A 25,821-nucleotide genomic window follows, 5' to 3' on the forward strand; every position below is an offset into this window, starting at 1 on the left:
TATGTATGTATGCATGCATGCATGCATGTATGCATGTATGTATGTATGTATGTATGTATGTATGTATGTATGTATGTATGTATGTATGTATGTATGGTGGATGGATGGATGGATGGATGGATGGATGTACAGGCAGCCCTTAGGAAGACGTCGTGAAACAAATTGACATGCATATGCCCAAGTCAACATAATTCAATTTCATGCAAAGTTTGACAATATCAAAAGTCGTTTTTAAAAAAGTGATCGTGTAAAATGTTATTACATTACACGTATTATATTTTTTAAACACTTCAGTGTATCTGGTGGTGCCATCATAGCTATGTAGATATAAATGGCGACAGCTCGCATCGTAGATATTCACAAATCCCACCTAATATCTTTACATGAAGGATGATCATGCGGGGAAAAGGAGAAAGTGCACTCGTTGTGTCTGCGGATGTCAGCTTTGCCGTTCGTAAATTTGTTGACTTTTTTGTATAAAAACCAACACGATAGAAGTATTTGATATCGTGTCATTTTGTATAACCAGAGATTTGGTTATAAATCATGCCTGTGACAGAAAAGCTAGCTGACGTTGTATATTGACGGTGTACATCAAAATAGATACCAAATATTGAACTGACCTAATAGATACGAAGTTTGAATAATAAAACAAAGGATATGTAATAATATAAGTTGAGCTGTACCAGCAGTGTGAAGATCATTAATAAAACATTATCGTCAAATAGGGGATATTGACTTTGAATGTAAATCAGTTGTAACCATACTGCCTGTCTAAAAATGAGTTGCACCATGGCGGTGTATGAGTTAATGCCCCCATCATGACACACCACGCAATACAATTATTAGGTGGGTTTAGATTTCCTGAGAGGATACGGGTTGACATTTAATCAATTGATTCAAAAGATGATCATATGCAGTATTAAGAATTTTGATAAATAGTTGATTGTATACCAAGTCACGAATGATGGCATGTTCTTTCAATATATTTTCTTTTGGTAAGCCGATCAAATTCGAATAGGGGCCATGTGATTATTAAATGATCAACAAGTAATGACAAAACCATATCAGTATCTTTTGACTGCATATTATAAAACTTACCTCGACAAAATTCAATTTACTAAAAACTCTTTCGTATTCCTTGTTTTGGTTTCATTCATTTATTTATTTAAATGGGTCACCATGAATCAACTTCCCTTCCCCTACTTCAAGCGAGTTAGCCTTGTCTACTCGCTGGCTCTATGACTCCGCTAAACTCTTTGTGGAGAAGTAAGAGAGTCAGCAAGCAAGACAGGCTTCCAGACACTTAGCCTAAACGAGTGTCTCGGCTCACTATACTACACCCCTTCCATTCACACTTAAAACTTTCACAGGTTGAACAATTGCACATCCACGCAAAACAATTAAAACTCAAATCATTTATTGCAGATGGATTCAGAGCAAAGCCTGTTACGTGGAACCTGTACACACTTTGAAGTTAATTACATTCAAATTATTTCATATTTAACTGAAAGATTCAATAAGTATATACAAATATTCATAACAATGGAAGGAATATAATACAGATTTACCTATTTAGTTGATAGATTTCAGCAACACAAAATATACCTTACAGCAAGTCTTAGATAAAAAAAAATGTTTGAGAAAGATTGCTAATTGGCGAAAAACAGCAGAACAAGAAATTTTTAATCTTACATCTGACAATAGTATTCATATTTTATATTTTCAAAATTTCAAAAAACGGTCGCTCTTTTCATTTTGTCAGCCAAATTTACTTATAATAGAATTGTACATATGGACGGACAGATATGTATTATCTGGTAATATAACAGATTTAGTAATATAAGTATAGAATTATGAATTAACAATATTATTTCAAACACATTAGAATATAACTGATCAATTAACAAAGTCATTCTGAAAATATGAACACAAATTTCACAATACTAAATTTACATAATGTTCAATCTGAAATAGAAAAGGTTAACGTATGGATTTGATAATTAGATAAATGGATAAGTATCGAAAAGCCTTGATCTCTTGTGTTTTTTGCTGATGATGGTTTACCCCAATTCTCTTTAATGGTAGTGACCTAAGGACAAACAAAAAAGGTGTGTTTCTAGTAACCCGAACAACTCTAGTTTAAGCCACCAACCCTAAACATTTTTTTTTACCTGCAAAAAGGTAAAATTATGACAATTTACTTCTATTTCCCTGTAGATTTTCTTGCCAAAGTTAATTTGGTTACTTTTTTTTTCTTCAAAAATCACATTCCAGAGAGAAACGATGTTATTTCAGCCTATAACAGCACAGTCTGCATATTGTGTTTATCTACTTCTGAATCACATAATTGTCTTCATTTACTTCTGTTACACCTCATCAACTGTTATGGAAGTATTGTGACCAACCAGTATCTTTGTCTATGGGTCGAAGTTATTAAAAAACATAAAACATAAAATAAAATAAAATCCCGACCTAACTACCCTACTTTCTGAAGTAATGTTATCGGAAACAAACGTTTTTTGTTATTGTTGCCTAATTTGACATACAAATAACAAAATATTGACAGTGTTTACTCTAGTTCCAACCTTCTGGTACTGCTATGTAAACAAACTCCCACATAATAACCATATTGTATCAGCTTGGAAAACTGTTAATGTGGCTATAGAAAATGAAATTTAAGCTTCTCATAATTTTACATATGAAACAATGGATCTTTATAAAATACACTGGATTATAGCATTGAAGAGTATAACCATATTGGGATATGTAAATATTGTTCACAATAATGTACTCCCATGCAATTGTTGTCCATCAAAAGAATAATATTATCAGGTGTATAATGATCTGACAGTCTGAAAGCTTTTTTTTACGTTGTTGTTAAATGTGCCCTGAGGACTTAGATGTCAGGTGGAGGAATTTTGATGACAATACAGATTTGTAGGAATTTAACATATCATGAAATATTTCATAAGGTGTTAAATTCAATTCATCATTCTGATATCAGAAACTCTTGACAAAAAAGTGATGGGAACAATCTCAACAAATAACACTGTCTGCACTCAAACTATTGGAATATTCAAAGAAGTGTCAATATAAACAAATCAGTATACACATGCACAACCATAACTTAGTGCGATACGTAATTAGCATAGATCTATGGTATTAGCAAACAGAAACAAACACGTTTCAGTCTTTGAATCTCCTTTCCTTATCAACTATTGTTTGTACAAAGTTTTATATCAAACAGATAAGTAATAACACGTAAGAAATATGAAAAATAATTTTGCACTTCAAGTAAATAGATTTTATCAAATCTGATAATATTATTATAAACTTATATTATATAAGTTATGACATTTGTTACGGATGTCTCTTTGACATGTCACATCTTTCTAAGGCCCCCCCAAAAATTGTTTCTGGTCAGCGTGCGCATCACTTAAATACCCTCGCGTCTGTCTTTTTTTTGTGTGTGTGTGTTTGTACAGCCCATGCAGTCTGCAGATCCGTGGGGAAACAAAAATAACCCTCCCTACTTCAGTGAAGACAATTGCAGAGCCAATCATGAACAAGCAATTTACATCTGCCCCACATACACACTTGCTCTAAAGTACTAAATAAAAAGAACCGTAATTGCCATAAATAGTAGATTGAGTGACAGCTTTGTTGAGAATGAAAAAAAAAATCTGCGTTGTCGCACCACTTTTTAGACAAAATGTCCTGACCAGAAGCAATTCTTTTTTGTTATTAGCCTAAGCAAGGATATTTGTTTCATCTTTCTAAGCTAGGACATTTGTCATCCATTTGAAGATTGCTGCATTGTTTTTCATCCAGTCTCCGTGGTTAGGGTCAAACATCTGTTCAACACTGTGGATGTTGGTAAGAGACACTGGGAATGGAATCTAAAATGAGGAAAGAAATACAGGTATGACATCAATTTATAATTATAATTTGTAAATATTGAAATTCCAAATTTCCATTCGTCTTGTCAACAACAGAGGATCACTAGTACCAAAAGGTAACTCATATACTATCCCACTCTCAACTTATGCTGTACTAGTCTACTACATGTATAATCTCATATAATTATTATTTCATAGAAGAAGAAATTGTATGAAACATACACATTAGTGTAACATTTGATCTAGTGGCGGTGAGTAATTAAGGTTAAAGGTTCTAGTCGGAAGCTTTAAATTCGTAAAAGCTTTGGCATTTGCAATGATGTGAAATTGGTTAAAAACAATTCTCAGAATGTAACATCAATGTTTTCCCACCATGTACAAAGTATCATTGTTCTGCCCATGTATCCACTCTCAAAATAGACAAATTATCATCAACAAAGATGATGCAATGCTCTGAGAAAGCAGTGCATAGTATATAATTCATTATGTACATAATATCCATTACATACAAAATATAGCTTTAATCTGACATTTGACCTTGAAATTAAAGGTCAAGGTCAATTAAAGGATCCTCATCCACAAGAGAACAGCTCTAACTTACATTTATACCACCCATTATGTCACATAATTTCCATGACATATAAAACATTCCTTAATTCTACTTTTGACCTTGACCTCAAAAAGTCAAGGTCAAAATGAGAGTTTCTAAACAAATAAAGGATTCAATACTAAATGGTTTACTGGACTACAGTCAACATCAAAGCACTAGAAAGTGCACCCCAGTATATCATAAACACCTGACAAACAAGAGCTATTTCAAATATTTACATGTAATTTTGGTCACATGCAAAAATAAATGTATACATATGTACTATGTATTATCAAGACTATGATTCAACTTCGTACTGGAGTTTGATGTCAATGGTTTGTAAAGATATAATACTCTTAATGTACTGTGTGTTTGTACTCACCTCAGTTGGCGGATCTACATCCTGGTTATAATTCAATAGAGCATAGATATCTGCAATGCACTCCTTCAACAATGCCTGTAATGCAAACACACATTTAAAATGAGTACAAATTACTTTAAGATCAGAAGGCAACATTTGAAAACTTTTCCCCTAGGACAAACCCTCATCTTCACATTCTCAGCACAGAATTTATCTTTAAAATTTGGTGCAATGTTTCGGTAAGTTTGTTCTGTACAAACAGACTTTGCACACTCATTGGGATGAAAAGTATCTTGAAATATAGTGATAAGCAGGCTATATAAAGTAAAGGGTGGGGGTGGGCTTATCAATGAGCAGGAGGTTACAGGCAGACAAGTACAGTATTGTTATTGCCTGAACAGTAGACTATTTCAATGTCCATACTTTTTCATTTCAAAACCCTATAACAAAATAACGTGTGAGTAATTTCAAATTACTTAAAGCCCCAGTGGTAGTTGCAACAGCAACTAGATTTTTTCACAAGTTATGTTCTAATTTTTTACTTATGTTGTAATCTGTATTCAGACCCGGATCACATTTTGTCGTATTTCTACAAAACCTTCTGAAATATTTATTTATTTAATACTAATTATGCACACATTTATAACTCATAGGATGCAATATAATAATCAGCATGTACAGTGCACATTCTCTGTTCTATACAAATGATACAGAACGCATGCTACTCAATGAAGATTCGAACACACAAATATAATTCGCCGTTTGTACTAAACCGGAAGTGCCCCTAGTGGTTACCTAGGCATCTGAGTTATAAGCGTTCCATTTACAAATTAGAATAACATAATCATGGTAGACAAGACAACCAAACAACTTGTACGTGTAATCATGCATGTGAAGTGGATTTTTACTATCCAATGATAGTCCTAACCTTATCCCTGAACTGAACTGAACTTAGGCTATAAACCATGAATTTATTAGTGACATACATCCATGCTGTAACGTGTGTTATGTCAATGAACGTCATAATGCATGTAGTGTAGTCTCATGCAAGCAAAAATGATACATCTTTTTTGCTATGCAAATAACCGAGGGCACACCATGAATAATTCATACAAATGAAAGTACATGTATGCTGGGTTAGAACAGTCCATTTTGACTCCATTGAACGTCAAACGCACACCATAGTTTAATTCTATAAATTTCAGCGGCAACAATTATAGTATTAAAGATAAATTACAAAAAATATCAAGATCACTGTTAACAGTACTTAATATAATATGTTGTTGTACTTTTAATACTGAATCATGAATGAAAGCCTTGTCATAAAAAACTTAGCAGCATCCAACAAAGTTACAATTTGCTGACAAACGAGTACTTCATCAGTACCTTTCAAGACTGTTTACAAACTGATATCAAGCAAGTGTACACAATACTATCAATGACTGGTAGCGAGTCAATGATCAGAATTATTGAATAATGTGTAAAAATTAATGAAAGACATCAAAAGGTTCCAGCTACAGGGCTTTCATCCTGAAATACCTGTGATTACTTCATTCAAAAAACACCACTCACCTCCAGGTTTTCATCTCTCTTCACCTTAGCCGACAGCTGGGTTATTCTAGTTGTTCTTTTTGCCTTTCTACTGCCAGCTTTAGTTGCACTTGATGTCTGGGAAGGTGGCTTTGGCTGTTCTGTTTTAGCTTGTTCTGCTAAGGAGATCTCACCCTTCTGTCTCACAACAGCTAGCTTGGCATGCAGTTCCATCAACTGGGAGAGTGCCAGTGACAATTTACCCACATTGATGGATGAAGTGAGTGATGTGCTTGATCTGGATTTCTTCTCTTCTTTGTTGACTGCATAGAGTAGAAGCACACCATTGCCGCTATGTGTGGTAGAGTCTTCAAATGCTGGTTGGTACCACTGAAATGATATCTCATTCTCACTACTGCTCACTAGGTTCTTCTCAAGTGTCTCTGCTGCACTTGGGGATTCTTTTTTGCCTGTGGTGGGCTTGGACTCGGCTAGAGGAAGTTCTTCATCTGGTTCAGGTTCAGGAGGAACATAAACATTCTCTTCATATTTCTTTATTGGTATGTTGAGCTCTGTAGCTGCTCCCTGCCACTTGAGACTGAGTGCACTGGGTGGAGACACAGCCACACACTCACTGGCATACAGAGGTAAGTGCGTGGCCAGGAAGTTATGCAGAATAGCCTGCCGTAGAGCCATTCTGCCACACATCAGAGGGAGTCTGATGACGTCATGATTGATACAACCATCCTGCCCAGAAGGGTTGATGTAGCCAAGATCAAATCCAGCTCCTAAACTGACGGCACCACCGTTGTCTTGGTTCAGTCGGTCTGCTGTGACACCGAGGGTAGTAGTATTACAAAGCCTCTGAAGGATAGAACTGTACCCAAGTAAATGGATCCAGCTCACATCAATACCAGCCTTTAATGCCTTCAGCACTTCATCTTCAGACTCCACAGATTCAGTCTCATGAACTTGAGTTATTCCTTCCTCAACCGTTTCTAAGCCAACACCATATGGTTCTGTTGTGATAGAAATTAGAAGTAAGACCAATCAGTAATTGACACTAGGTGGAATGCATGTAAGTTGACATGAGACATTTTGGACAGACTTATTTGGACAATATCTATGGAACTTGGTCCTTGGAAACAAAATTTGTTTGAGATGAAAATAGATTTTAGCTCCCTTTGATGATTGTTTTACAGTATGCAATTTCAAGAAAATTTGTTAAAAGTGGTTAAAATTTCCAGTTTAATGCATGTTGAGCTAAGGGCCAAATATATTCAGAGTTGGACCAGTCAGCACACTACTAAATGTCCATCAAATTCCACATCATACTCATTTGATTCTATCTGTATTTTACTTTTCAATATCCTGTACCTGTGGTTACATAACATTCACCTACAAAGTAATAACTATGTGGCTAAATTCACCCTTACAGATTTTGTTTATAGGTGATTTAAGCTGACCTAAACTTGTGTGCATTGTGAATACATTTCATATCAGTGAAGCATTATCATACAAAACTTCAAGCAAACAAATGAATATAAAATTGAGACCCTGAAACATACCAAGTTTTGGTTGCAGAGGTCTAGCTATCTGGCCACCAACGAGATCTATTACAGCAAACTCTGGTACTTTGTCGCGAACTTTACTAGGCAACATGAGCGAGGTTAACTGCGAGTCACCAATCATAAGAGATCTTGTACGCTGTGCTACTGCAACTGCTGCAGCAGCTCTTACTGCAATCCATGCAGCAGTACGTTCTCTGTTCTTTTCTTTCATCAGTTCACGTTCACTCCTTTGGCTCTTCATGGACGTTTTTGTACTTCCACGGGAAAGCTTACTTGGTGTCTGTAGGTAAAAAATGGAAAAAACTGAAACTTAGATGCAGAAAATAATAAGGTAGTCTCCTCTTACAAGTTACTGAGAGGCTTGGGATGGGGAGGGAGACTCTGAGAGGGATCTACATTTTAACCTTAAGTTTAATTTACGAATTTCTCATAGTTTGTTTTTGGCAAAACATGAATTTTTCACATTTTGCTCTATCATTTTGAGAACCCACAGATTAATATCTACCCGATAGTATCTGTATTTTTAAAATATATTCAAGGGGTTCATTTCTGTTCTAAAGATTTCACCATAGGTTTGTTCAGCTTCAGCCACATGCATTGTATAGGTGACACAAAATTGGTCAGTTTACTATCTTTAGAAGCCAGGCAAAATATTTCAGACTTTTGAAATTTTTTTTCAAATTCAAAATTTATTCCATAACATATCACATGTATTATAAATTCCATCAATTGTCTTTTTAGCAGCCAGGCAACGTATTTCAAACTTTGAATTGTTTTTTTTTCCCATTCAGAATTGATAACATAATGTATTTTAGGGTATGACCCAAAATCATTTCAATAAGATTTTGTGTACCATATATATGTGTACAATAGATACACAGGTATGTTTACCAACAAGTGATTCAATATTGTGCAGGATGTACAATATTTTGAGTGAGTCATATCTAGCAGTATCCAATTCTCAGTACCTGCAATAGCATTTTACCTCATGTTAGAGGGTCAAAACAAGAAGATTGACTTATTCTCACACGCGCCTATACTAAAATGTGAAGCACATGGCACGGAAGTCAAGGTGTTGACCAACAAATTGAAAGTTTGTTATTTTTATGATGCGCCTAGGGAGTAATATTCTATTTCAAATACCGAGAACTGCAGCTAGTGCATGTTATTGCCAAAAGATATTTTTTACTGAGCATTGCCAAAATAAATTCCGATCACAACGACAATCAGTTGTATTGTTTATTAGTCAGCTGTAATAAAAAGAATTGACTAATGAAGACCACAGGTGAATTGACAGTGACAACAAAGGTACAATCAGAGATGTTAATTGATACAATAGGATTAGATAGTCTGTTGGTATATTAATGCAAGTATCTTTTAGTTTTACATCAATTTACACACTTAGAGTCTGCTAAAATTTGACAGAAAACAAATGTAAAGCTTTATTGTCCAAATAGTCTCAATCACTAAGTGTTCTGCAACTGGCATATATGATAAATTAGGCCACAAATTTTGTCTTTGTTGTCACTGTCAATTCACCTTTGGTTTGCCTTTAATATTCATGTTTTTTGGGGTTTGTTTTTTTTACAAATAAGTAACTGATTGTGCCTTTGTTGTCACTGTCAATTCACCTTTGGTTTGCCTTAATATTCATGGGTTTTTTTGGTTTTTTAAACAAATGTCTATGTTTGACAAATAAGTAACTGATTTTGCCTTTGTTGTCATTGTCAATTCACCTTTGGTTTGCCTTTAATATTCATGGTTTTTTTTGTTTTTTTTGTTTTTTTTTACAAATGTCTATGTTTGACAAATAAGTAACTGCCTTTGTTGTCACTGTCAATTCACTTTTGGTCTTCATTAGTCAATTCTTTTTATTACAGCTGACATGTTTGACTAATAAGCAATATGATTGATTGTCGTTGTGTTGTCAATATCATTCCATCTTTCAACCTTCTAATCATTCAAATGACATCAATATGTCGGTACATCAAGCAGATATTTGTCAGCACTTGGATGGAATTAAAAGTGTTTTTTTTCCTTTTTTGTATATAATTTTGTGTGCTATCGTGAGCGGTACAAAAGATACCAAAATTCGAAAAGTTGTCTTGAGGACATGTTTTAGAATTTCAAACGGTCTCAGCTGGTACACGTATAATGTAGTATTAGTACCATTAATCGTATGATGTGACTGGTATTTGACTCAATTATCAATCAATCATGTTACTAGTTCATTAAAATATGACAGATCTATTGAAGTCTGGATGGGATATACTGAATGAAGTACATCAACAGCATTTTGTAAGTCCCAGAAGTATCAATGATCTCTGCTCTCAATTCATCTCATTTCAAAACTCTTTTGCAAGACCAAAGCGACAGTTAAAATGGTCCGAGACTTGTTATCTGCATGTCGAAAGGGCTGCAATATCATGATCTTGCATTACCAAGCTACAGAAGGACCATATTGTGTGATTTCACTTTCAATAAAAGAGACTCACTTTTTATTAACTGATGTTTAAACTGCCTAGTAAATCTACAAAAGCATCATAGATATGTTATCTGACATAAAAACACTTTCAAAACATGTTGTAAGTAATAGAACAGCTTAAACGGGAATGCCACTCCAGGAAATAAACATATTTTCCTAAACTTTGGGTTCTGGAGAGTCATTTTATGATTTCCTAAGTGCTATACTACCTTCAGATAAATAATCATGAATATTCATTGTTCACTTATATATACATATGTCTGTTACGTCCCATGAGCCAACAGGGGATCACTATGAGAAGAGTGTAGGTGAAATAGAGTTTCAATGTGGTGTTTGCTTGGTAATCACAAGTTTGTCCTATCTTTACAACAGAAATTCGTAACTTTATTATCAACCATTTTTACATTGTTAAACAGACATTATAGTCCACATTCAGTGTTGGTAAACCACTGTTGTATGATAACTATGTACACAAATATATGGGGCTACCAGTGAAGGTCATGGGGCTACTGACCTTTATGAATGGTAGCCCACAGGGGCTACCAGGGAGAAAAGTTAATTTCGAGCCCTGGATGATAAATGTTTTTGAAAACAGTTTGTTTCCTGAAGTGGCAATCCCCTTTAAGATGTCATATCACACTCTTACTATGCTTAGAAAAGTTTTAAAGACCAATATTCAGTAATATCAAATTTAAACTTGTTCAAAACACCTTTAGTGAAGCCTAAAGAAGGGTCAACAAACTATGGTCTTATATTAAAAACTGTCTCACCAAATACCTAGTAAAGGTACACAAAGAACATAAAATCTGTGATCTTCCTCTAAAAAAACTCTTTTAAAACAGTTTGAAGGGATACTGGAGGTGTCAGCGTGATTGAATGTGTACTTAATTTGTGTGAAAATAGACATTTACCTTTTTAGGGGTTGTTCCAAGTTCTTCTCGTTCCATTGTTGAATCACTGGAGGATGGTTTTAGTTTGCTTTCAACTGACAGGTACACTAATGCTATTTCAAGGTAAGCTTGGTGAATAAGTCTAGAAAGAAACAGAATCAACAGATGATGAAATTGTCATAAATCTAACAAAATAGCATGGTTAACATTTCTTAATACCCTAAATCATGGTTGGAATCATAGTTGCTATTTCTTACCCTAAATCATGGTTGGAATCATAGTTGCTATTTCTTACCCTAAATCATGGTTGGCACCATGGCTAATGTTTATTGCCCTAATCACGGTTGGCACTAGCTAACATTTCATACCCAGTGATTCTTACTCTAAATCATTATTGGCTAATATTATTTTACCCTAAATCATGGTTGATCGGTATTTCTTACCCATAATCATGGTTGGCACTATTACCAAAGGTCTTTTGCTCCACATGTAAATCATGATTGGTATTATGGCCAGTTACATGTTTTTAACTTTAAAAGTTAAATCATGTTTGGCTAGTAATTCATACCCTAAATCATGGTTGGCTAGTATTTCTTACCCTAAATCATGATTGGCTAGTAATTCATACCCTAAATCATGATTGGCTAGTATTTCTTACCCTAAATCATGGTTGGCTAGTAATTCTTACCCCGAATCATGGTTGGCTAGTAATTCATACCCTAAATCATGGTTGGCTAGTAATTCATACCCTAAATCATGGTTGGCTAGTAATTCATACCCTAAATCATGGTTGGCTAGTAATTCATACCCTAAATCATGGTTGGCTAGTAATTCATACCCTAAATCATGGTTGGCTAGTAATTCATACCCTAAATCATGAGTGGCTAGTATTTCTTACCCTAAATCATGGTTGGCTAGTAATTCATACCCTAAATCATGATTGGCTAGTATTTCTTACCCTAAATCATGATTGGCTAGTATTTCTTACCCTAAATCATGGTTGGCTAGTAATTCTTACCCTAAATCATGGTTGGCTAGTAATTCTTACCCTAAATCATGGTTGGCTAGTAATTCTTACCCCAAATCATGGTTGGCTAGTAATTCATACCCTAAATCATGGTTGGCTAGTAATTCATACCCTAAATCATGATTGGCTAGTAATTCTAACCTTAAATCATGGTTGGCTAGTATTTCTTACCCTAAATCATGGTTGGCTAGTAATTCTAACCTTAAATCATGATTGGCTAGTAATTCTTACCCCAAATCATGGTTGGCTAGTAATTCTAACCTTAAATCATGGTTGGCTAGTATTTCTTACCCTAAATCATGGTTGGCTAGTAATTCTTACCCCAAATCATGGTTGGCTAGTAATTCATACCCTAAATCATGGTTGGCTAGTAATTCATACCCTAAATCATGATTGGCTAGTAATTCTAACCTTAAATCATGGTTGGCTAGTATTTCTTACCCTAAATCATGGTTGGCTAGTAATTCTAACCTTAAATCATGATTGGCTAGTAATTCTTACCCCAAATCATGGTTGGCTAGTAATTCTAACCTTAAATCATGGTTGGCTAGTATTTCTTACCCTAAATCATGGTTGGCTAGTAATTCTAACCTTAAATCATGATTGGCTAGTAATTCTTACCCCAAATCATGGTTGGCTAGTATTTCTTACCCCAAATCATGGTTGGCTAGTATTTCTTACCCTAAATCATGATTGGCTAGTATTTCTTACCCTAAATCATGATTGGCTAGTATTTCTTACCCTAAATCATGATTGGCTAGTATTTCTTACCCTAAATCATGATTGGCTAGTATTTCTTACCCTAAATCATGATTGGCTAGTATTTCTTACCCTAAATCATGATTGGCTAGTATTTCTTACCCTAAATCATGATTGGCTAGTAATTCATACCCTAAATCATGTTTGGCTAGTATTTCTTACCCTAAATCATGTTTGGCTAGTAATTCATACCCTAAATCATGTTTGACCTGTATTTCTTACCCCAAATCATGGTTGGCACCATGGCTGACTTTGATGGCTTCAATAAGTGTGTCAGTGACTGCTCTTGGTTGGTATGAACCACACTCATATAACTGTCTCTGTACCTTACCTGTAATACAATGTCATCATTACTTTGTCAGTCAATCTTGTACTCTTACAATGTTTTCCGCCCATACAGTTATTCAGTGATTGGAAACAGACTCTACAACATTATGTTATGACATGATTATAATGTGATTTGTTATTATGATGTCTTTCTGACCTGTTGCAATACATTGTATAATGTGAAGTGATATTTATGTGGTGTGATGTTATTATGCTATGTTATTTTCATGATGTAATGTTTGTGTATTGTGTGGTCAATGTATGAAATATACATTCATAAAAGTTCTGTTTACATACATACATACATACATACATACATACATACATACATACATACATACATACATACAGACATACATACATACATACAGACAGACAGACATACATACATACATACATACATACATACATACATACATACATACATACATACAGACAGACAGACAGACAGATAGACAGACAGACAGACATCCTACCTCAGGTGCTGCTGAGGTAGGTAGGATGGTTTCCTGTTTAGATGTAGGACAGCAGATGGTGTAACTGCTATGCAATTGCACACACCCATACACTGAGAAATCTCACTGCTTTCAGGAGACCTCCTGTAGGTGTCCTAAGTAAGGATGGACATTTGCGTGGACACAAAACTATCCTGACTTCTGTTTGAAGTTGTAGTCAAGATGGACTTTTGTGGCCTTGTAAAGAGGTAATATAACAAGCATTGATTTCATGAATTATTATATAGACACAACTGTCAATTTGATGCTTACCCAAATTAAGGAGTATTTCAGCTTCAAGACTGTGTTCTCTCATAGCAGACACTCTGCATAGCTCTAATGCTGTACCCAATACTGCAGCACTCTCAATCCAAATATCAGCTCTTCTTTCACCAAGATTTCTGACAAATCAATCAAAAAATTGAAAAATATGAATTGAGGTTGTTGTTGGTGGCTAAGCAGTTGGCTCGTTTCCCCATTACCACTGGAGTCTAGGCTCAAACTGCCTAATGTTGGCTAGGTTGATTAAAGTTTAACCAGATCTGTATGTAAGAAGTGTGATGTTCAGTATGACCCTTCTATTCCAACTATTGTTTCATATTTTTTCTTCTTATATTACAAGGTTTAGTGCTATTTGATAGACTATATAAACTGGAAAATCAAAATGGGCTAGGTCTATCAAGGGGTGATTTTCAATGCCTGTGACGCGGGAACATTGTGGAGTAATCCTTTGAGTATTTGCATTGGAAAATGTATATAAGTGAAAGGGTACAGTCTCTGAAAGGTGAATTTTTTTGTGAATTAAAAAAACAAGGTTTTGATGATAACTGTAGAAATCCAACGCAACAAAATAAACTTAGGATGTTTAGAACATTTAAACCCAACATTTATTTCAAACCATATCTTGTTATTTTGAAAAGTTTTCCACTTCGACATTTTTATACAAAGTTTAGATGCTCCTGTCATAAGTTAATGATCGAAATAGGTAGATATATAAATATACCAGTAGAAGACAGAATATGCTGTGTGTGTGACTCCAATGAAGTGGAGTCTGAAATTCATTTTTTGATAAGTTGCTCTAGGTACAGTCAACTAAGACAGAATTTCTTTCAAACAGTATCCACTATTTACTCTGATTTTATGGATAAGGATGACGAGACTAAGTTCACCATAATTATGTCAAGTATAGATAAAACTATTGTAGTGATGACTGCAAAATTCATAATAGATTGTTTCAGGATCAGGGACAGTATTTGATTTCCTTTTTGTTTGCATCATAGTCTTTATATATATATTTATTTCTCAGCTGTTTTGTGCTTTTGGCTCACATGACCTCCTTTATTTGTTCTTATGTATTTATGTACCCCCTATTTGGCCAAACCCTCGTCTGCAGTGTGCCACCTACACCAATTTATAACACAACGACACATATCAATGTCTCGTGACACACCAAAATCTGATGTTCCACTTACCCCTAACTACTATAATCAAGAAAATCCACAATTGATCACTACGACCCTTGACACATAACGTTATGATTTAACTGACGGCGCACTACTCAATGTTGTTACTGCGGGTTATCAGTGAATCGACACACCCTACTTGTCTGTCCTAAAAGTGATGAAATCACCAAAGAGATGTGACGTATCTGTCCTATATAAGTGATGACACAATTGCCTAGGAGACGAGACATCACATCACATTTACACTGTATCAGGTTAAGCAGCTTATATTGAATGATACTTCTGGCAAATATTTTATCACCATTCTTTATTACAAACACACAGATTTTATTGTCACACCATTGTAAAAAATTAATGTTTGTCATTTCACTAAGAACAGATGTCACGGATGAAATGGTTGACATACAGGTACTACAAACTTCATGAAATATGACTTTTTATTTTTTACAACGATTACATCGATCTACCGGGCACTGCCCCAGTCACTGCCAGTTCTGAATAGATTTATAGTCAACTAGAAGTTGATTGTAAATATATAAATCTGTCACCTCAGTGCTATAATGTCTGGAAAAAAATGTAGATTAATGGACCGAGTATACAAAAACTGAGATTAATGGACCGAGTATACAAAAACTGAGATTAATGGACCGAGTATACAAAAACTGAGATTAATGGACCAAGTACACAAAAACTGACACATTTATATTAAAGTGATGACTACCGACGCGGAGCAATTTTTTGTGACGCATCAAAATATGACCCAGCAAAATTTGGTGTTCCCCTATCCCTTATTAATTTTTTTTTTATATTAAATTATTATCTTTATTTATGTGGCGACTCAAAGGAATACACAACTTTCATCATTTTGATCCACAAAAAATCAGATCATGTTTCTTACTTGAAGACACATTGTTCTGAATGCATATGTTTGTAGGATAATCAGATTCACATTCAATTTGATAATAAAATAAATCTGTTTAGTAAACAGTGCCTTTAATTGACAGGATCATCATGCTGTTCAGCATGTGTGTGACATTTGACATTTTGGATTCTAATACTGTAATGCGATTACTGGAGAGCACATGTGTACATTGTTCAAGGTTCCAAGAATCGATAGGACAGCTCAATATAATTATTTTGGAAAGGTAAAATTTGGAAATGAATGTGACGTTTCGATACGTCTACCAGGGACCTTGATCATGCCACAGTGATTTAATAATTCAGCGATATGTCTCTCTCCAAACTGGCAGAATAATAATGCGATTGTTCAGTTGGAATGCACATGCCAACTTTGCTTTTCTCTGCTTCATTTTTATATAGGTTCTCCTCAGCCTCACAATATGCTTACATTACAGTTGACCAGTGGGCAAATGTAATTGTGCAACACTATCATAATTGTCCCACTCCCTTGGGAATATAAATTGTGTCCGCCACATAGGATTGTTAAAATCCCTAATATGTACATGTAACGTTCGCCTCTTATCAGATATTCATATTCTGGTTTCTATGTTTCTCATGACCTGACCAATCTTACACTTATTTCATTACTCCAGTGAAGAATACAAACAAATCGACACCCTCCTCAGTAGCCTTAGAAAATATTCCGATCATCACTGATTGTAAGATAACAACCCCCCACAAGAACATCTCTGGGTGGAAATTATTGCTCATTTCTGAAATGCTGGACCTTAATAAAACAAATGGTTCATAGTCTCCTTCTGACTTTAGACATCCAGACTTTTTCAAAGTACAACTAATATAAATTGAAAGTATCACCAGTATCTACACATCCACTTACAGTTTTTTTTTATGGTGTTACAATAAGAACCTTAAAATAAGAAAAGTCACACTAAGAAAGTGAAAAATATGTTGTTTGATTGAAAATAATTTGTAACTTACTTTTCTGCTTGTTTGCTTTGTTGTCTGGCAGCATCCCTTGCCAGTGTATAGCCAATGCGGAGTTTGATTTTAGCCAAATACAAGACATGAAACAAGTAAATGTTCTGTAAAGGATTCATTGGTGTCGAATAGTAGGGACTTGCAGCCTTGTGTTCTACCTTCTCACCAAACAACATCATCTGAAATATCAAAAATTAACATAAATATTGTATGCAAATGATGCAATTAATATGCAAATAACATTAAATAGAAGCATGTATCCACACCAGTGTCACTATTAGTATTAGGTTATTATTTGTTGTATGTATGATATTCTTCAAGCGAAAAAACAACAACATATAACTTTAAAAAAAGCTATCTACTATAGGGATGTTTAAATACATCTCTAAACTTACCTGTTTGAGAATGAAGTTCTGAGCATGCAGATAATTATTAAGTGTCTGCTTAGCCAGGGGTTCTCCTTTTTCTTGTTCATAACTCTGAGCTGATAGCGTTTCTAGATCAGTCAACTGAATGATAGCTACGGCCAGAATGAACTGACCTACAGTTGAAATGGTCTGCAGATTTCTCAGCATCTCTACCACATCCTGTGTGACAAACAGTAGGAAAAATGTTACTCAATTTCAAACAATGGCATATAATCACATAGTATGGCATACAATGTACATCCACATACTATGGCATACAACCACATACTATGGCACAGAGCCACACACTATGGCACAAATCCACATAGTATGGCATGTATCCACATACCGGTACTATGGTATACATCCATACCCTATGGCACAAATACACATAGTATGGCACAAAGCCACACATTATGGCATACATCCACATATTGGTACTGTGGCACAAAGCCACACACTATGGCACAAAGCCACATATTTTGGCATACATCCACACTATGACACAAAGCCACATACTATGGCACAAAGCCACATACTATGGCACAAAGCCACACACTATGGCACAAAGCCACATACTATTGGCATACACCCACATACCATTGCACAACTCCACAATAATCACACATCCGTGTACGCTATGCCAGAGATCCACATATAAGACACAACAAATATGACATAAGCCCTGATACTACAGTATATACATTAAACAAGCTTCTATACCAAACATTGTAAACCAAAACATACTACATGTATATCAAAAATTCTTGTTACCTAAAAAAGAATTCTACCACCTACATGTAGGTGCATTACTAATTTTTTTTTTTTTAAAAAGGTAATGATAATAATAAGTTGATCTTCTTGTTCTATATTGACCCTCTAGCATGAGATAGAATGCCATTGAAGGTACTGAGATTTTACCTGCCTGGCGTAAACCCACACACTATGGCACACCTCCATAAAGTTACTTTTGGACTCCAAAGTCCTCAAACCTACCTGTAACACCTGCTTGACATCATCTAAACTTCTGCCTTCTTGTAAGTCAATGGTTGCCCCTAGCAACAAGAACTCGGCTTGCATTTCCACGTCACCACATGCCTCAGCTTCAGCCAGTCCTTCAACACAGTATTGACGTGAGTCTGGTACATTTAATTCTCCACTCTTACCTATATACATCAAACACAAGAAATACTATTTATAGAATGGTTTCCCATAGTTTGCCCAGAGTGCTGTACAGTTATTAACACTGGCACAGACCCAAAACAACACAACACTCGAATTTACTTCTTCAACGCCGTAGGGAGCATAAACCCATTTCACTTTCAGTCACTTGTTAGGAATACACCTTCACCTACTCATACCCAGATTCACCCCCATTAAAATTCAGTCCAATCTGCTCAGTAGCTTTGGAATGGATCCTCAACCCAAACACCCCTAAGAATGTTCCCACCACATTTCAGCCCAATCTGCCCAGCAGTTTTGTGGAGTTTAAGTTTTTTGACCAAAACTCAGATTGTTTTTTACCAACAATGCACATCTCTGACATCATCATTTTCATTTGAACAATTCCCAACTAGACACCAAAAGTAATATCACTACCAAATTACAAGGCAATCAGGCAGGCAGTTTTTGATGTAGTTCACACACACACACACACACACACACACACACACACACACACACACACACACACACACACACACACACACACACACACACACACACACACACACACACACACACACACACACACACACACACACAGATGGACAGACACTGCACCATGCCTATAAATAGTGAGATTTGAAAATGCCATCGCCTCATGTGACCTGTAACGCAAAGACAACATGGAAGGCTAAATAATGGAAAACATAACCTGAACCACACCAAAAGAGGGTTATAAAAAAAAAATATTAAAAAATCCTATCTATACCCACCCCTATTTTGAAAGTGGGTGTTATCAGAACCACACACTTTTTATTATTAGGCCTAATATAAACAGTTGTTGATGTGACAGCCCCAGACAGACAGATACTGTAGTACATTACACAGGACATAGTGAATGTACTTTCAATCTGTTTAAACCATTCAACTGCAAACAAAGTCTTCTTCTTTGTTATAATATAACCACAAAGAAAGATGATTCAATTCTGTCCATTGATGGAATGTCTCACATGACCTCCCGGGGAAAACTCATCTATTTATCAAGTTGATAATAGGCACAACAATCTTGTTTCTAATGCAGTTTTTGTTAAGAGTGAAACAGCTGTACACCTTTGGCTATACAATGTGTTGACATTTTCATGCTGAGATTATGAATACTATGTATTATTAAACCATAAAATATGTCTAGCTATGGCAGACCTTGGATGCCGATATTACATACATTTAATGCAATCTGTTTACAGCTATTGAGAGATGCTGACATTCCAGTAGTGTAGGTCAATCACCCTCACTGTGTTAATGTTATATCATTCTAAATTTGATAGATTTTAACATATTTCAATAAATACCCACAATTATTACAATTTTTGAGTCAGATGTACAGTCATTACAGATTGGAAAAAACAGTTTTATATTGTCTTTTTGAGTTGATGTCAGTTTCCGCATCCACTATTTCTGTTGAGACTTCACACTTTTCACGATTTTATTTTTTCCTTCTCGAACATGTAACATTGTAAAAAAAGGTTAAGAGTCAGAGGTGAAAAACTATGTGAGGTCGGGTAACCGGAACAAATTTTTTAGGCCTAATAAAAATGATCTTTTTAATAGTTGAAATGTCAAGGTACAGAGCTTTAAGCTGAGCGGTCAAAGTATTTACCACTCTGTGTGTGTGTGTGACAATGTATTATTCATTGAGGGACAAAAGCAAAGGCAGTCAAGGCCCATTAGAATGGGGTGTCACAGCTATGTATACAGCATTATATGGTGAGGATTACAAGGTGAAATTCAATAGTATACCAAGTGTTGTAATCTATAGCAGTTGTTCAAGTACAATACATGCTGTATTGATATGTTCAACATGTTACACACACTTGATATATCAATTACATTCCATCAGTTCATCACGACAATGCCAATATTCAAAGAAAGAATTATGAACATACAACACACAGTCCCCCCCCCCCAATACTATGACTGAATGCAAATGTTTGGATTTTGATAATTGACCCTAAAGGTCAATGTCAATGTCAATGTCAAAGGTAAAGGTCACAACGAAAGTTTACACCTAAGAATATAGGGATAGACATTTGAATAGTGTCTTCATGTATTTTTTTTTTAAATGGCAACAAAATTTATGACAAAGTGTCTGTGATAGGCAAGGAATGGCGGGATTTTGATAACTGACCCTGAAGATTAAAGTTAGAGGTTAATGTCCTAAAAGAGAGTTTGCACCTGATTCAACCATGCGCCCAACATTGGTCGAAAATGAGGTCTTCTAAAAAAGTTGAACAGTCTAAAACGGGGTATTGGTTTTGGGTCAAAATTGGTCTAAAATGGCATCTGGGGTTGACAGCATTGGCCACATACCCCTACCAGACCTGGCCAGTGGTACCCCCCCCCCCCCCCCCCCCCCCCCTCCTCCCCAGGAGTGCACACAGTGTTTTGGTAATTTTTTGATTACTGGTAATTGTTAATAAAACACAGTATAGTAAGACTGAATAAAATAGAAAGAGTGGGAACTGTGTATTCATTGTCTTTGTACTAACACTTTAAATTATACTGGTCCTAAGCCACTAAGTCACTTATTTCCTAAGTCAATGGTCCATCAACAATGATAATCATGTAATGTTCTGGTTCAAAGTGTCAGACTGTCATTTTCAATCACTCAGTTTAATCAGTAAAAGAAAATATCAACTTGTCAATGAATATATAAAGCAAAAATGATGTTGGTTTGGTGTTTCACTCATGAAACATGACATTTTTTTTTACACAGACTCAGACAACTTCAAATGCAAAAAGGAACAATTACATATTAGGTGCTGCAGACAGTGGAGATGTAGAAGTAGTCAAGTTGATATGTTGATTATCAGTTATTGAAAATAAACAATTGCAGCCATTCAAATTTTCAATTCCATATGTAATGTTTTCATTACAAGCCTGTTTTTACTGCACTGTGAAAGAATAGCAATGCTTATCACCGTTCAGTGTGCTTGGGCAAAGGATCATGCTGTGTTGTGATGTGTCTCTGATATTGTTAAGCTACAGTTGAAATATGTCTATCTTTGTGTCAAATATGTAATGTCCCACGAGTGAAACACCAAACCAACATCATTTTAGCTGTAATGTGATATCAAGCGATTGATTTTATACTTGTCAATGATTATCATGTGATGTCAAATGATTTTATAATATTGACAACACATGTGTTAAATTTCAAGACTATTTTTGACCTGCAAAATTTTACTTGTTGACTTTATCATACCAGATGGGACAATGAAAATTTCCGGGATGAAATATCTTTTAAGCTGAATTCCCCTTCCCCTACTCACAGTACACCACATATCTCACAAGCTGTTGGTCTCTCGCCTAGTAGTTTTCATTTACATTGGATGAAGGTTGATGACTTTATTCTCTATAAAGATTCCTAGAAACTCAGTCATGCACCTTTTTATTTTTTTGAAGTGTGATCCACATGTGAATGGATCGAACTTTTATTCTGTTGAATGGTTGTCACAGCTGTCCACCATGATTCATTGACAGTTGCTTCTAAAGCATGACCAAACCACTGCAAGGTTTTTAACCTATTAACTTAAATGTATGATATTGATATATACTTCCATGGGAAGTGGGTTAAAAGTTAAGCGAGTAGCAATAGCTACCACCACGGACTGTTTGTGATTTTTTGCCGGCAGCAAGTATGTAGCACACTGCGATGAGCTTTTTTTTTTTGCCATGATCGTTGAATGCGACCAGCATGCCATCATTTCAAAATGGCAGCACCCAACAAATCTCTCATGTATAGTAACAGCAATTCTCCTTATTTTGTGGGGGGCCGTCGAAAACGATATTACAAGGCGTCTTTTCAAACAATGTGATGTTATGCTCCTGGCTCCCTCGAAGATGATATGATGGCACATATACTATATGATAGTAATTTGGGCAAAATATCTTTAGTCATAACACACTCCTTGTGGTCGGCTGTTGCCGGTAAAAAAATCAAAACAGTTTGATCTGTGTCATCAAGTTGGCGGTCGATTGCCAGGGGTAAATATTGCTCTTCAGCCCATAGCACACTACATGATTTTTGCCTGTGATCTGCTGAACACTGCGCTGGTATAGCTATCACAAGTAAGAATTTTCATAGTGTGTTAAGTGTCTTCAATGACCTAAGGCAAGTACTGTCGTGAAATCAAATCAACTTTGAACAAGTTTCAGCTGATTCATTTTCCTTGTAAAGTTGTTAGTTTCTAACATCAAAATAGTTATAACCTCTTAAAAAAAGTGTGTATCAACTATCATTGTCAGACAAAATGAAACAAAATGGGTTTTCTTGTTTTTGAGATATTGGTGATGACATTGACAGACAGACAGACAGACAGACAGACAGACAGACAGACAGATAGATAGATAGATAGACACACACACACACACGAGACAGACAGGCAGACTGACAGACAGACAGACAGACAGTACAGACACAGACAGACAGACAGACAGATAGATAGATAGATAGATAGACACACACACGAGACAGAGACAGGCAGACTGACAGACAGACAGACAGACAGACACAGTACAGACAGACAGACAGACACATTACAGACCTATGACATAACCTCCCCTTAATTGGTGGTAAAAATCATTAATACACACTGAACTATCAAAGAATAGACACATCCTCAAATACCAATACAGTGATGAAATCACCTAAATGTCTGAGTTACTTCACACTCACTGTAGTACTGATTTTAACTAGGTTTTCATGTTAATCCGTTTTCAAAGACCCACACAGTCATATGGGCAGATTCCCCATCTTCTTTTACATGCACAACAAAATGTATTATAGTAACACCTATTATGATGGACACAGATGCCATTCTTTATTCATGTATTAAAATTGTCACTTTTAAATTACTTAATACAGTCAGGAAAGGAATTGTCAACATGACTGTTATTCATAGTATTCACAGATTTTTATATGACTATTGGGAAATCACCCCCCCCCCCCCACCATACTTTTATGCATCAAATCGGTCATCAATATATCATACTTGAATATAAAACATATTATTTATTTTGTCACATGAAAAATGTGGCAGAATGGCAACCCATAGAATAGTTATTACTAGGGGTGGGGGTGGGGTGGAAGCAATATATCTTGTTGTGGGTTAAAAACCAAATAGGCTGGCATACAATTTTGGAATGTCACAAGAAAGTAAAAAAAAATAATACCATTGTGGCCTAGAGATTATCTTTCTACCGAGTACACTGATTCAACATCCATACTTTTAATCATTCCTAAAGTTAAAAATTGTGTGTGTCTGGTAAGTTTTGTTTTTATGTTATTTTTTTCTGAGTTTATCGTCTAGATTATATTTTTACAGGAATCCTGCGTTTGTTTAGTTTTTTTTTCAAATACTGAAGGCAGAAAGCAAACTACCATGTGACTAAGAGGAAAACTACATGTATGTTGTTGGATGTCAGGGGTCAAACGGAATTAATCTTCTTAAAACTGTAAACACTGAGCAAGAGAGGATTTTAAAACAGGAACATAATATTGTTGAGAAGAAAATAAGATTAACTCCTTTGTTACCAAAAACTATTTGTGTGTCATATGATATACATACTCAACACGCCATATTCTGGTTACTGATGTTTTGGCCATTTCACAGTTAAAGAGGTCTCGGGAATGAGAATTTGGTATTTATTTTGGCTTTTTTTAAATTTATAAAATAATTTTGGTCATGGCCACAGATCATATGTCAATAGACAAAGCCTTGAACAAAACATGGGTAACAGAACACTGTATCATTATACTATAGTGGTTACATATGTTTTGATTACTAGTAATTGCTGATAAAACAGTTGAGTGAGAATAACTTGGACCATGAGTAGTAATGTGGTGACTGCTGATTTACGCTAAATTACTTATTATTCCCCATGGCCCTCACTTCCACTGTTCCAGCTCCAAAAAAACAGCTCACAAACAGCACTCCTAGTGGCCAAACCAAGAAATCTTTTATTTCTCTGATAACCAGAACATAGCATATTTGACCGTTGAGGGCAGTATCTCAAGTGCTGTCCTCATGACAGTCACAAACCATTAGCGGTCCAAGTGCAACAAACCTGCGGGCCTGCCTGGCGAAAACGGGTGTCATAAAAGTTGTTTGCATCTCTAAAGCTGTTTGTAGCGTTACTTATAATGGCCTAATAAATTGATAACAACTGATATAAGGCGGAGATAAGGTTTGCCTCAATTGACTCACTCCTTAGAAATGATCTTACGCTGTGAACTACACTTTTGAATTATACTGATTTTTGTTATTAGAGAAAAGGTTACACGATGAAATTAAGTCACACATTCTTCGCTTACATTAAATTTGTGGGATTTCAACTCGAAATGAGCATTAATCCAAGCTATCGCTAATTCAAATTGTTCGACTCCCCCCTATTGAGAATATTGTTTCATGTTGAAATGCCAAAAGTAGTGCCGGTGGGTAATAAAATGTTTTACATCTGTTTACTTGTGTTATGTAAGAGCCTATCATCACATGTGTAAATATTGGTACTCTTTGATAACAAGTCCACTTGCTTGGCTAATGGCTAATTGTCCCAGTAATGACTGGAAAGGTATTTTTTTGGACAATTTTTTATTCCTGTTTATAACTCATTTATGGTGTTGTACTTGTTGGGTTCTAAATGATCACCTAGTGATCAAACCTTATTAGTATATCACAAAAATACAATTTATTAGACAAACTAGTAATTGGAACAGTCAATACCTGATTCATGACTGTTTACAAACAGACATCAAGTTAGTGTACATGTACACAGAACCAGCAATGATTTAATAACAAGGTACTCAAGGCCAATAATAACGACTGAACTATTGTCAAGTAAAGGTATGTGTATTTTTTCAACCAGGAAAATGAATGAAAGTTCTAACTACAAGT

The 25,821-nt window shown here is 35.4% G+C and overlaps 1 protein-coding gene across 1 annotated transcript in view; it reads right to left on the reverse strand.

Moving 5' to 3' along the window:
• Positions 1-1,553: 1,553 nt before the first annotated feature.
• The window catches only part of LOC144435415 (cilia- and flagella-associated protein 54-like), a 70,575-nt gene continuing 46,307 nt past the window's right edge, over positions 1,554-25,821 (reverse strand). Inside the window, exons 51-60 of the mRNA XM_078124014.1 lie at positions 18,701-18,870; positions 17,693-17,884; positions 17,298-17,476; positions 14,209-14,336; positions 13,337-13,445; positions 11,350-11,470; positions 7,951-8,233; positions 6,425-7,401; positions 4,874-4,948; positions 1,554-3,902 (exon numbers count right to left, since the gene is read on the reverse strand). Of these exons, the coding sequence (XP_077980140.1) occupies positions 3,780-3,902; positions 4,874-4,948; positions 6,425-7,401; positions 7,951-8,233; positions 11,350-11,470; positions 13,337-13,445; positions 14,209-14,336; positions 17,298-17,476; positions 17,693-17,884; positions 18,701-18,870 (2,357 nt within the window). The 3' untranslated portion in view covers positions 1,554-3,779. The remainder of the gene's footprint in view (positions 3,903-4,873; positions 4,949-6,424; positions 7,402-7,950; positions 8,234-11,349; positions 11,471-13,336; positions 13,446-14,208; positions 14,337-17,297; positions 17,477-17,692; positions 17,885-18,700; positions 18,871-25,821) is intronic.

The sequence above is a fragment of the Glandiceps talaboti genome, chromosome 1 (genome assembly GCF_964340395.1).
Source record: "Glandiceps talaboti chromosome 1, keGlaTala1.1, whole genome shotgun sequence".
NCBI lineage: Eukaryota > Metazoa > Hemichordata > Enteropneusta > Spengelidae > Glandiceps > Glandiceps talaboti.